Source organism: Ruditapes philippinarum, unplaced genomic scaffold, assembly GCF_026571515.1.
Source record: "Ruditapes philippinarum isolate M1 unplaced genomic scaffold, ASM2657151v2 ctg4799_1_1_1_1, whole genome shotgun sequence".
Classification (NCBI taxonomy): Eukaryota; Metazoa; Mollusca; class Bivalvia; order Venerida; family Veneridae; genus Ruditapes; species Ruditapes philippinarum.
The window spans coordinates 61,212-74,442 of NW_026858114.1; the positions used below are offsets into that span (position 1 = coordinate 61,212).

At 35.9% G+C, this 13,231-nt stretch overlaps 1 protein-coding gene across 1 annotated transcript in view; it reads left to right on the top strand.

Annotated features, from left to right (window-relative positions):
• Positions 1–37: 37 nt before the first annotated feature.
• Positions 38–13,231, top strand: part of LOC132752142 (uncharacterized) — a 36,720-nt gene continuing 23,526 nt past the window's right edge. Inside the window, exon 1 of the mRNA XM_060742427.1 lies at positions 38–215. Within this exon, the coding sequence (XP_060598410.1) occupies positions 59–215 (157 nt within the window). The 5' untranslated portion in view covers positions 38–58. The remainder of the gene's footprint in view (positions 216–13,231) is intronic.

Sequence of the window (13,231 nt, forward strand, 5' to 3'; positions counted from 1 at the left end):
CATTGACAATATTCATATGTAAATTTTATTGTAGATTTAACTTTACATTTCGGGGAAAATGTCGCATTACAAGATTCAGACTGTTGTTGATAACTGGGTCCGCTGCCGAAAGTCAACAGTGAAGACATTGCGACGATGTGCCGACAAACTCGAGTCATCCCATAAAGAAAATGCTGATGTAGAACATACAAGCGCTGCAGTGTCGTTAACAGGAGGTTTGATATTATCTTATATCAGGCTTGTCTGAGAAATTCGTAGTCTGACAATTATTATATAATTATTTACAATGAATAATGCATTTGCATACTAAGCAAACAGTTATATGTAAACATTATGTCGGAATTTTACATTGAAACACTAAACGATAACAAAATACCGCTCTGTACAATAAGAGCCACCACCGGGCATGGGCAACACCCGATTTTTTTTTACTTTTTATAAAAGTAAACAAAAGAGTTAAACAAAAGTTTAAAAAGAAAATACAAAGAAAAAAAAACTGTTTTCATTTTTTAATATTTTAATAGGTCTAGTCATACTTTGTGGTTTTGTCCAGGTATGAATCATTTCCATAAATGACAAAGGAAAATATAATCATTTATAGGCCAAGGACATACTTAAATTATTCAACATGTCCATAAAATTATGGTCAAAAGTGTTGCTTTGTTTCACGAATGAATTAAAATATGTACATAAATAACAAATTTATGAGAACTTAACCAAAATTCAATGGTTTGGCCTTGACGGTCAAGGTTATTAAGAGATCTAGGTTTAGGTCAGTTCAGCTTTTTAGAAGGACTTGTCCAAAAGGTCATTTTGTTCCAGTTTGAAGATAGGTCATTTATTAACTACAAAGTTACACCTAATTATAGCAAAAAACCAGTGAAAACTTAATAAGTTTACGGATGATTTTAGTTTGACATACATGTAGGTCTTGTCCTTTTGTAATGAGGTGTCCTAATATGAAGCTAATCCATTCATAAACAAGCTTGGGGTCATTGGTCTCGAAGCGCTCACTTCAGGACGGACTGTTATTGTGTAAAAGCAGGCAGTGAAAGCTTGTATTTATTGCTAGAATTTGAACGATACGTTAGTCACGAGACCATACTTTTTGAAAAAAAAAATATTTATACTATAGACAAGGCCCAAATTATATATCTGTACATCAAAGGACAATAAACTAGGTTATTTTGTCAAAATCTAGGTCAGCTGCTACCAAAATTCAATTTAACATCTTAAAACTGTGCACATGGTCCAAATTTCATAACTGTACGTCAAAGGGAAAAAAGTAGTGGATTCGCCAAAATCTAGGTCAGCTGATATCAAAGTTCAATTTTAAATCTAAAACTGTGCAGATGAACCAAATTTTATAGCTGTACATCAAAGGCAAAAAGTAGGTTTCTTGTCAAAATCTAGGTCAGCTAATATCAAAGTTCTATTTTGCATCTAAAACTGTACACATGGATGGTCCAAATTTCATACCTCAAAGGAAAAGAAAATAGGTCATCTCATCAAAATATAGGCCAGCTGATATCAAAATTCAAAATTCGCATCTTAAACTGTGCACATGGTTCAAATTTCATAGCTGTACATCAAACGACAAGAAAATAGGTCACTAAGTCAATATCAAAGTTCAATTTCGCATCTTAAACTGTGCAGATGGTTCAAGCAATTGCAACTTTTCGGCCCTTTCCGTCACTCTTCGAATATTAGAGATAATAGCCGAGAACGTTCTGATTGATGGTTCAAGTTACATTGCTGTATACAAGAAAAGCATTGATGCGAAGCATCAAAGGGCGTCAATGCAAGAAATGCAGCAAGTGAAGATGAACTAGTAGACATCTGATGACCAGATATTCTTATAAACTTTCCAATGGTTAATTGGCTTTAGCCAGTATTGTATATCATTTATGAATGGGCGGACGAAAGACATTGTTCATCATGAAATGTTTTTTTTCCGCAGGAACTTTAATTCTATTAATATTAACGATAATATAATAATAGACATATACAGGTCTATAATATCCAAAATATACCCCATGTATGGTATAAGTTTATCTATACTATATAAGGGTATTTTTGGATATTATCATTAATATTGGTTGTTTGATAGAATTTCAAGTTCATGTGGTATTTTCTTTGGAACATACAACATAATAGTCAAAATGAACAAAGTCTGTTAATTGATTTATTTGGGAGGTCAATCTACTATTATAATGACCTAGTCTGACCCATCAGTGTGTTTACATGCCTATCGATAAACCTATAACAACTCATGTTAAAATTGCAGACGAAGAATGATAATACTATGATAAAACAATTGGTAAAAATTGCCTACTTAAAGATTGCAATTATTTGTTTTTATATGCTTGCATTTCATTTCCTGCAAAATTCTCCAGTTCGTTGCGACACGAATGACCGTTTCGGTAAACTAAAACTACTTCTATAAATAGATTTTCGGACTTTCACAATGTTCAGGTCATCATTCTATTTATAGGTAAAGCAAGAACACACATAATGCCCTCTGTGTACTACAAAATGATTAATGAAAATACCGAAGAGCGCGATTAATTGACGGATAAGATAATTTCCTTTGGCGAAATTATCCAGTTCGCTATTCATTTTACATATCGAGACATTTCATTTTTGATAATCAATATCTCATACCAATCGGAATGTTCGGCTATTATGGTCGACGAAAAAGCTCGAGAAGTTGCCATTGCCCTGTCTCATTCCATAAGGGCGTAATCAAAGAACAAGAAAGAAGATTAGTCACTTAATTAAAATCTAGGTCAGCTGATATTAAAGTGCAATTTTATATCTAAAAATGTAGGCATAAGGTTTAAATTTCATAGCTGTACATCAACGGACAAGATATTAGGTCACTTCGTCAAAATTCAATTTTAAGTAGAAAATTCCAATTTCAATCCAAAACTGTTTACATGGTCCAAATGTCTTTTGCAATAAATAAATTAATAAATTAACCCATCCAAGCCAGTTCTCACCATGAAATTAAGTGCGTGTGCGTGTCCTAGTGTGATTTAAAACAGTTTTTCTTGTATATAAAGTCCAACTTACTTTACGTACTTCCTTAGCTACTCGTATTCTCGCTGCCGCTACCTGTGGCGTCAATCTGTCAACGGAATGGTTTCCCACGTCCATTTTTAATGATAAAATTTAATTTTTAAATATTAAAAATTTATTTTTAAATATTAAGAATTAAGTCTTAAATAATTAGTTTTAAGTTTTAAATATTAATTTAAAATGTCCCTCCAGGGCTTCCATACTAATGTCTTAGCTGTAGGAAAAAAAACAAGATTTTTTTTTCAATAAGAAAAAATTGAGGCATGTGTACATATTAAGATTGATTTACAGTAAAATGTAAGGTGTCTTGTTAGGGCCATCACTGCATATTTTTACAATGTACAACGTTAATACGATGCTTCGATAATGAAAGTCGAAAAACGAAACCACGAAACAGCGATAAAAACACGAAACTACGATGGTGAAACACGAAACAACGAAAGTACGGTGTTGAAAACTCAATATAATGTCTTGTTTTAATCATCGTGGTTTCGTTATTTCGACTTTCATCATCGGAGTTCGTATTATCGATATGCGGCGATGGTTTTGGCAAAATTTATATGTGAATTTGTGCTGATCCTGATGTGCACTATAACAATAACTTCAGATTACAATCTCTCAGAAAATATATAAGTTTCAATTTTGTATGGTGGCTGATTTTCGCCATGCCGTATTTTCGCTTCTTCGCCTCAAAATGCGGAAACACGAAGGGACGACAAACCTAGACTTTGTCGTCCTTTCGTGTTTTCGTTTTTTCCGACTTTCGAGGCAACAAAGCGAAAATACGACAGAAGGAGGGCGAAAATACGACACATAAAATCTGTCGTATGTTCGCATTCCATCTGTCGTATTGTCGCTTTTTCGCGTTCAAAATACAAAAATGCGAAAACACAAAGCATAATTTTGTCGTCTCTTCGCATTTACGCTTTTCGCATTGTTACATTTTCGCATTGTTGCATTTTCGCTTCTTCGCATTGTTACATTTTCGATTTTTCGCGTTCCGATTGTACATACGCACGGAGACATCAGTCTGAAAATACCTAAATGTTACAGCTAATGACATTTTTGTACCATCGGTTTATTGTTTCCTTCTAGTTTGAAGCATTAATTAAGTACCATGAACTTAGAGAAGCACAATATAATACAATATGATCTAAATACAATATACTTATTGCATTTTTAGCTCACCTGAGCATGCTCAGGGTGAGCTTTTAGGATCGATGATTGTCCGTCGTCCGTCCGTCGTCCGTCCGTCGTCCGTTCACATTTTGTTGTTAACACTCTAGCGGTCGCATTTTTGCCTCAATCATCATCAAACTTGGTCAGGATGCGTATCTAGTTGATAGCTCGGACGAGTTCGAACATGGGTCATCTCGGATGTAAAACTAGGTCACAAGAGCTAAAAATAGAAAAACCTTGTTAACACTCTAGAGGTCACATTTTTGCCTCAATCATCATCAAACTTGGTCAGGATGTTTGTCTAGGTGATAGCTGCTCGGATGAGTTCGAACATGGGTCATCTCGGATGAAAAACTAGGTCACCGGAGCTAAAATAGAAAAACCTTGTTAACACTCCAGCGGTCACATTTTTGCCTCAATCATCAAACTTGGTCAGGATGCTTATCTAGTTGATAGCTAGGATGAGTTCGAACATGGGTCATCTCGGATGAAAAACTAGGTCACAAGAGCTAAAAATAGAAAAACCTTGTTAACACTCTAGCGGTCACAATTTTGCCTCAATCATCATCAAACTTGGTCAGGATGTTTGTCTAGGTGATAGCTTGGATGAGTTCGAACATGGGTCAGCTCGGATGAAAAAGTAGGTCACCGGAGCTAAAAATAGAAAAACCTTGTTAACACTCTAGCGGTCACATTTTGCACTTCTCCAAATCCCTCCAGAGGCGTGCACGTCGCGGAGAAGGCACACGGCAGGTCAAGGTCAAATCATCGTAAGTACCAGAGGTGATTGGTTGACCTGTCGTGACTAACTCTGGAGGGTGGCGCTAACAAGAGCCGTTTTATGTCAACCGCCTGTTTGCAGCCGTCACGGAACTTGATGCTTTTCCGGTATTGTCTTTCCTCCACCGAACGAAGAACAGGACTTAGGAAGATCGGCATGAAAAAGACGTCCCCGATGAGACTACTAGAGTGGACCGGCATGGACGCTGAGATCTCGGACATATGGAATTTCCTGCGCCGAGCTAAAATAAACCTAAACACACACACACGGTCACATTTTGGCATCAATCATCATCAAACTTTGTCAGGAAGCTTGTCTAGGTGATAGCTTGGATGAGTTCGAACATGGGTCATCTCGGATGAAAAAGTAGGTCACCGGAGCTAAAAATAGAAAAACTTTGTTAACACACTAGCGGTCAAATTTTTGCCTCAATCATCATCAAACTTGGTCAGGATGCTTATCTATTTGATAGCTCGGATGAGTTCGAACATGGGTCATCTCGGATGAGAAAGTAGGTCACCGGAGCTAAAAATAGAAAAACCTTGTTAACACTCTAGCGGTCACATTTTGGCATCAATCATCATCAAACTTTGTCAGGAAGCTTGTCTAGGTGATAGCTCGGATGAGTTCGAACATGGGTCATCTCTGATGAAAAAGTAGGTCACTGGAGCTAAAAATAGAAAAACCTTGTTAACACTCTAGCGGTCACATTTTTGCATCAATCATCATCAAACTTGGTCAAGATGCTTGTCTAGGTGATAGCTTGGATGAGTTCGAACATGGGTCATCTCGGATGAAAAAGTAGGTCACCGGAGCTAAAAATAGAAAAACTTTGTTAACACACTAGCGGTCACATTTTTGCCTCAATCATCATCAAACTTGGTCAGGATGCTTGTCTAGGTGATAGCTTGCATGAGTTCGAACATGGGTCATCTCAGATGAAAAACTAGGTCACCGGAGCTAAAAATAGAAAAAACCTTGTTAATACTCCAGCGGTCACATTTTTGCCTCAATCATCATCGAACTTGGTCAGGATGCTTATCTATTTGATAGCTCGGATGAGTTCGAACATGGGTCATCTCGGATGAAAAAGTAGGTCACCGGAGCTAAAAATAGAAAAACCTTGTTAACACTCTAGCGGTCACAATTTTGCCTCAATCATCATCAAACTTGGTCAGGATGTTTGTCTAGTTAATAGCTTGGATGAGTTCGAACATTGGTTATCTCGGATGAAAAACTAGGTCACAGGAGCTAAAAATAGAAAAATCTTGTTAACACTCTAGTGGCTACTGTTTTGATCCAAATATCCTGTAAATTGGTCTGAAAGTTTGTTTTGATGATTTCTAAGTCAAGTTCGAACATGGGTCATCTTGGATGAAAAACTAGGTCACACCGCCCAAATATTGAAAAACCTTGTTAACATTCTAGTGGTCACATTTTCGACTCAATTATCATCAAACTTGGTCAGGATGCTTGTCTAGGTAATTGCTCGGATGAGTTCGAAATCACATGTGAAACTAGGTCACCGGAGCTAAAAATAAACAAATCTTGTTAACACTCTAGTTGCTACTGTTTTGATCCAAGTATCCCGGAAATTGGTCTGAAAGTTTGTTTTGATGATTTCTAGGTCAAGTTTGAATATGGGTCACCTGGGTAAAAAACTAGGTCACACTGCTCATATATGGATAATCCTTGTTAACACTGTAGTGGTCACATTTTTGACTCACCTGTCATAAGACTTGGTCAGAATGCTTGTCTAGGTAATTGTTTGGATGAGTTTGATGGGTCAGGTGAGCGATCTAGGGCCATCATGGCCCTCTTGGTTTTTATGAATTCGAATTCTTTTCCTTTTATTGATATTCGTGCAATATGGGAAGATGGCAGACAGAACGACCACCATGAGCAATGCCCTTATATTTGGTTAGATTGGAAATAAACAAATTAATTTGTTAGCGGTGCTGTAACATTGAAAAATATCCGCGTTAATTCTCCAAACTTCGTCATCCCCGCGTCATGCAAATATTTTATAAGTATTTATTAGAAAAAATGTCTTATATAGAGTATTCCTTACTGTACTGAATTATGGACCTGAGGGATAATTGGTTAAGAAATATACATGGAATGTTGTTTTCTATAAAGGCTATTCGTTGCCAAAAATCCAGCCTTGTTGATCTGAGTTGAACAGTTTGTTTACGAACAAAATACAAATGTGTTTCTTTGTATGTAAACTCCTATCTAGCATTCTTGGATTGAGTATGCCGATTGAACATGTATTTCAACAAAATACATTATGTTAAACTGCAAAACATTAACTGTTTCTCTAATATAGTAATACGAAGTGTTCATCATAACATGCAGAATAGTCATTGTTCGTGTATACGCCGACAAAACAGAGGTTACTTTCTTAGCTTTACATTGTCAGACCATCACATAAATCAGCTGTACACTTTTTTAAAATAGGAGATAAAATAAGCTCAGACCATTTTTCCGCCCACTACATCATTGCAAATAAACGTATTTATCCGCTCATTTTCGGTATTTACCGTCAGCGACAAGAAGGAAACAAGAACCCGCACTGGCGTAGTTTTGTTTAGGTGTTTAGTTATTCACCAAACATAATTCACTTGCTTGATTGCCATTGTATGCCTTTATTCAATCAACATTAGCGTACTTTAAATGATTAGAAGCCTATAAGTTTTGAAACGTTATAGATACGACAACAAAAAACTCACCAGGTTACTTACTGTCTCAGGTTAAATATTTTTCAATGAAGTAAACATTATTGATAAGACTACATGTATAGTCAACGTCAAATAAATTTTAATGAGGGGATTCCAATTTACGTTGGACAGTGAAGCTGCTACCTTACCTCTTTCATATTTTCAAGTCAACATCTGATAGAGATTTTGATACGACTAGATACTAATACAGACCAAATTCTGACTGTTGTCCTTTTTAGTAGTAGCATTTACTATTATATTAGTAACCTTAATTCTAGCGTATCACTTGACAAGAAAAAACTTTTAACAATAGTAAAATTAAAACCAAATTTGTATGTACCATTTCGTACATAACTTTTTATTTTTACCATACTGTAGAGGTATATTTTCCCATTTTTACCATTTTTGTTTTCAATAATTACATGTAAATGAGTCCAAAGGTATTTATGTTGATTTATCAATTTATGTATACCTTGTTTATTTTATCTCTAAGAAAGCCATCACTTACAAAACTTAATAAGTATTCTGTGTAGTATTCCATGTACATAAAAATAGTTCTCTGCTTTTGATCATATAGCAAGTCTAGGTAACAGTTATTGACAGCATGTATACACAGATTTTAGAGTTGTCATTGATTCAGTACAATGCATAAAGGAAGACCTTAACCTACTTCAGCTTACATATATTTAATAATAAAAGTCTAAATCACACAATACCTCCCAATGGAGGTAAACAGAGATGCTAGGATACACTGAAAATGACCAACATGAAAATGGGACAAATTCACAAGTTGTTGGTTATACAACGGAATTATCGATAGTTAACTTTGGATAGTTTCGTGGTCATACATTTGGTGAAAAATTTGGGTTTTTCTACAACCCAATAAAGTCTTTTTAAGAAAAAAGCCACAGGCTTACTGTCCAGTTCTCTTTATTCTTGTTGCCAAAAGTGACTTCCATGTATCGCATTCTAGTGCTGTTTGCTGAAAGTAAAAAGACATGCGTACAAAAATTTCGACATTTTTTACCGCTGTAACGTATGAAGGTACACAAACCCTGTCGATGAAAAACTAGCTCAGCGCCACCAGTGGTTTGTGTTTTTATATATGGCAAACATTCCCTAATGTTAATTCACCAACTTTAGTTTTTGCATATAATACTATGTATGAGTATGCTCATTATCAGTATAAACGTTGTTACATTATATCTTAACCAATTTTGCATTACTTAAATACCCTGTGCTTGAATACGTTTTAACAAAATCAGAGGCTATTCAAAGTCAACTGTTATGCAGTTGACGTATGTGACATTTTTAACAGTTTTGTATAATTTGAAATATTTTTGTACCAGCAAGAGTTACCTCTCTTTACATTCTGCTTTCGTGAAAATTGGCTCCGCCTATTAATTTTCGTCATTTTCCGTGATAATGCCATAGATGGAAGTTGCAATAATCATCGCGTAAGAATGGAAAAGGAAACCCGAGATTGTTACCTGATGCAGTTACATTCTCAATGTCACAGCATTAAACGTGTTGTGTACGTTCTATCGTTTACAATATTTCTACATGTCGCAAATTTGAAGTTATACATTTTTGCAATTTATCTAAGTTGTATGTTAACTGCTTCCATTTTATCAAATCGAGATAATCAAAACGCTTAATACCAGTGCAGTATGTAACTCTCGGATCGACATTTAGATTGTTACAGCTGTTTAGTAGAACCAAAGTATGCATTGTCAAGTTTCAAAGGCTGGATTTTTGGCAACGAGTAGCCTCCATAGTTTTCTTTCAATGTCTCACATATATCGTCTATTTTACCGTGTTTTAACATTTTTTCGTTTTTTTTTTCATCAAATTTATTGTGTATATTGAAAGTATCATTTGGATGTGCATCAGCCCGTTTCAAATATCAGACTGTCAAATTCCATAGAAATGTTTCTTTCTCGTTGTCACTCGAAACACTGCACTGGGAACACCCGTACGTTGCTCTCAAAACATACAAACGTACGATATGCGAGCTTTGTTATCATTTTAAAAAACGTTAAAAACTGTACTTATAGCACCCTGTTCTATTTTTTCTTTACAGATTAACAAAATGCCTTGTTTTTTAAACAAGAATAATAATATCTGTCATATGTTGCGGTTCAGACCGGAATCTCCGTCCCGAGGGAACCCGCCCATTGGGCGGTAACGAGGCTTGCCGAGTTACCCGCCCATGGGCGGGTTCCCGAGGGACAGATATTCAGGTCCGAACCGCAAACATATGTCAGATATTTTTTCTTGCATATTCTGCCATATTATTTCATATTTAAAATGGTTTACCTCAGTATGATATATGTTCATGAAATATCATTCTTGCATAGCTGACTGGCGTTTCCGTGAGTTTTACCCATGCCGGAAATTTCATCTGGCATGGGGGTGCCAGATGAGTCGCGTGCCATAAAATAACGTCATTTAAGCGCACTTTATGAATGAACCGCGTTAAAATGATATTGTTTTAGAAGGGACATATGTGCTTAGGATGACGTCATTTCGCCGTTGTTATTTAAGTTGTAAGTTCATACGGTAAGAAAATAGTTATGGAGGAAACGATTTTAATTTCCATGAACAGAAATCATATTGAGGTAAAAAAAATGAATATGAATAATATGGCAGATTATGCAAGAAAAAATATCTGACATATAATTGCGGTTCGGATCGGAATATCCGTCCCTCGGGAACCCGCCCATGGGCGTTAACTCGGCAAGCCTCGTTACCGCCCAATGGGCGGGTCCCCTCGGGACGGATATTCCGGTCTGAACCGCAACATATGACAGATATTATTAGTCTTGAATATAATATAAAACGTTACAGTTGACTAAGAGCGTGTGCGTCTCGTCATTTCTAAGAAACGCAGTACATCGTACATAACAGTGTTTATTTGTCACGTGACATTCGCGGTACTATATAATTGTGAAACTAATAATACTGATTATCTTAACACACATTTATAACATGATGGATAATTTATATATAATAAATCCAGCATCTGTATAATGTTTACATATTTATTACTTATTCCTACTGTTACCGCATACATAAGCTGACATATAAACAATTTCATTTGGAGTGGGTTTTCGATCATACCATAAATATAGAATTTCTTTTAATTTAGATGTCGTTGGGCTTTTTGGTGTTCTGTTGGCTCCTGTCTCCGGTGGATTGTCACTTGGGCTTTGTGCAGTGTCAGCAGGGACAGGAGTTGGGTCATATTTAAATAAAAGGGGAGCAAATCAAATTGATGAAAAGGTTACCAGGCAAGTTAAAGCAGAGTGTGAACGAACGTTAGAGGAAGATAAAAAGGCTACAGAGGAATTTAACAACTTGCGTGAAACCTTTACTTTCTTGGAGGAGCAACTCGAGATAAAAAAGATTGGCGACATCCTGGTAGCTGTCCAGGAAACATCATATACTAACTTAACTATCAGTGTTGGAGATATACAGGGCAGTGATTATGCAGTTCAAAATAAAGGCAACATGAATATTCCTGTGCTGGGTGTAACAACGCAACTAGTAAACCTTAATGCAGCCTTAACAAGCGCAAAAGAGGTTGTAAGATACACTCAAATTACAAAAGAAGTTATAAGTGGAACGAGAACTGTCAAGCAGGTAGTTTCAACCGCAACTTCGGTCAACAACATCTCGAAAGCTGCACAGTCTCTTGCAACTGCTAAACAAACAGCCGTTATATCGATGCAAGCAAGCCAGTCCGTGACCAAGTCTGCAACATTGTTTGCAGGTGTTGCCAGAGGAACAGACGGTGTTATAAAGACAGCTGGGGCAGTATCATCTGTCTCTGTGTCTAGTAAAAGAGCTGTTGATATCATTAATGCATCTGGACAGATAGCTGCTTCTGCTGCACAATCTGTAACGAAGGCAGCGGGAGCTGGAAAGGTAATAACGACTGCTACAAAAGGAGCAAAAACAATAAAAACAGTGAAGAATATTAAACAGGCATCAAGCACTGTAAAATCGGTGACACAAGTTGCAAAAGATGCAGACAAAGCCATACGTACCACTCGATTGACAACGGACGCAACTAAAGTTACAAAGGTGACACAAACAGCAACAAAGGCTGCTTCTATAAGTAAGTTAGGCCTAGCCATAAATGCAGTGGTAATTCCCCTTGATTTATACAACCTGATCGTTGCATCCGACAACCTTGGAAAGTCTTATGATGATGTGAAGTCCATTAGAGCAGAAGCAAACAAACTTGAGAAGGAGATTGAAAATATACATGAAGAAATAAAAATACAGGTTGATACCTTCACACAGCTTCATGTCCAGCTTTTTAAAGTCTATAAGGACCACCATATCAAAATCATATATGAGTATCTTCTACAGATGCACGAAAAATTAGAATTTCGACTTCCACCTCGTTTCTAATGAGATGCCGGCGTACATGTATGAAGAGGTTTACATCTATTTCTATAAAAATTAATATAGGGAATGCTTATAAGAATAAATGTGTCATATAAATAAATATTCAAATCACTTTAAAATATATACCAAAAAAATGGACAAATATTTCAAATGGCAAGGATAAATAGATCTACAAGAATATAATTAAAATGCGATTGGATTTTAAATCTGTTAGTCTGTAAATACATACTAAGTGGACATATTCCTCATACGACGGGAGAATTACATAAGCCTGAATGTTAGTTTGCGTGATTCTTTATCATTTTAAAAAGAAATGGTTCAATAAAGATAACAAAGGTATCATAATTCTAAATTTTGGATAGGGCCGGGTATTTTAAAGCTATGTTTATGTACCTTTTTATCACAAAGACTTTTTAAAATAAAATCAAGGCTTCTTTCCAGATCATAGGAAACATAACTAATGATAGTGCCTACAGTAGTTTAAAACGACGACTATTAGGTATTTTTACTCAAAGTTGACAGCGTACTATTAATAATTCTAGGCGCCAAGAAACATATAATTCTACCAAGCAAAATATGAGTTTAAAAGCTGTAATGATTTCAATGAGGACAAAGATTTCGAAGCTTCATTTGTCGTGTGTAACAAGGTGATGACTCAAAAGAATAAAGAAGTAATGTATCGGTCTGAGCGGTGTTAATCATCTATTGGAGTGATTACGAGTTTTGATTGTGCAGGAATTGCCCTTGAAGGACATAGATCTTCTTACCAGGGAGTAACTTTTACATATTTTCATTCTAGTGTTATGTGTGTCTAGTGCCATGTTAAAATGCCAGACCATACAAAAATAAAGTGAAACAATCTGCTGCACCAGTTACTTTCATTACGATTGAGATTTTGACAATTCGAAGAAAGGTTTGTTATAGTTTAATATTATGCTTTTGAATGAACAGTTATTACAAATAATAATATATTTTCATCCTTTTTAAAAGAGAAATACAAAAAATAATCATACTGTCATTCAGTCGGGTAATTCTTACAAAAACCCAGCGG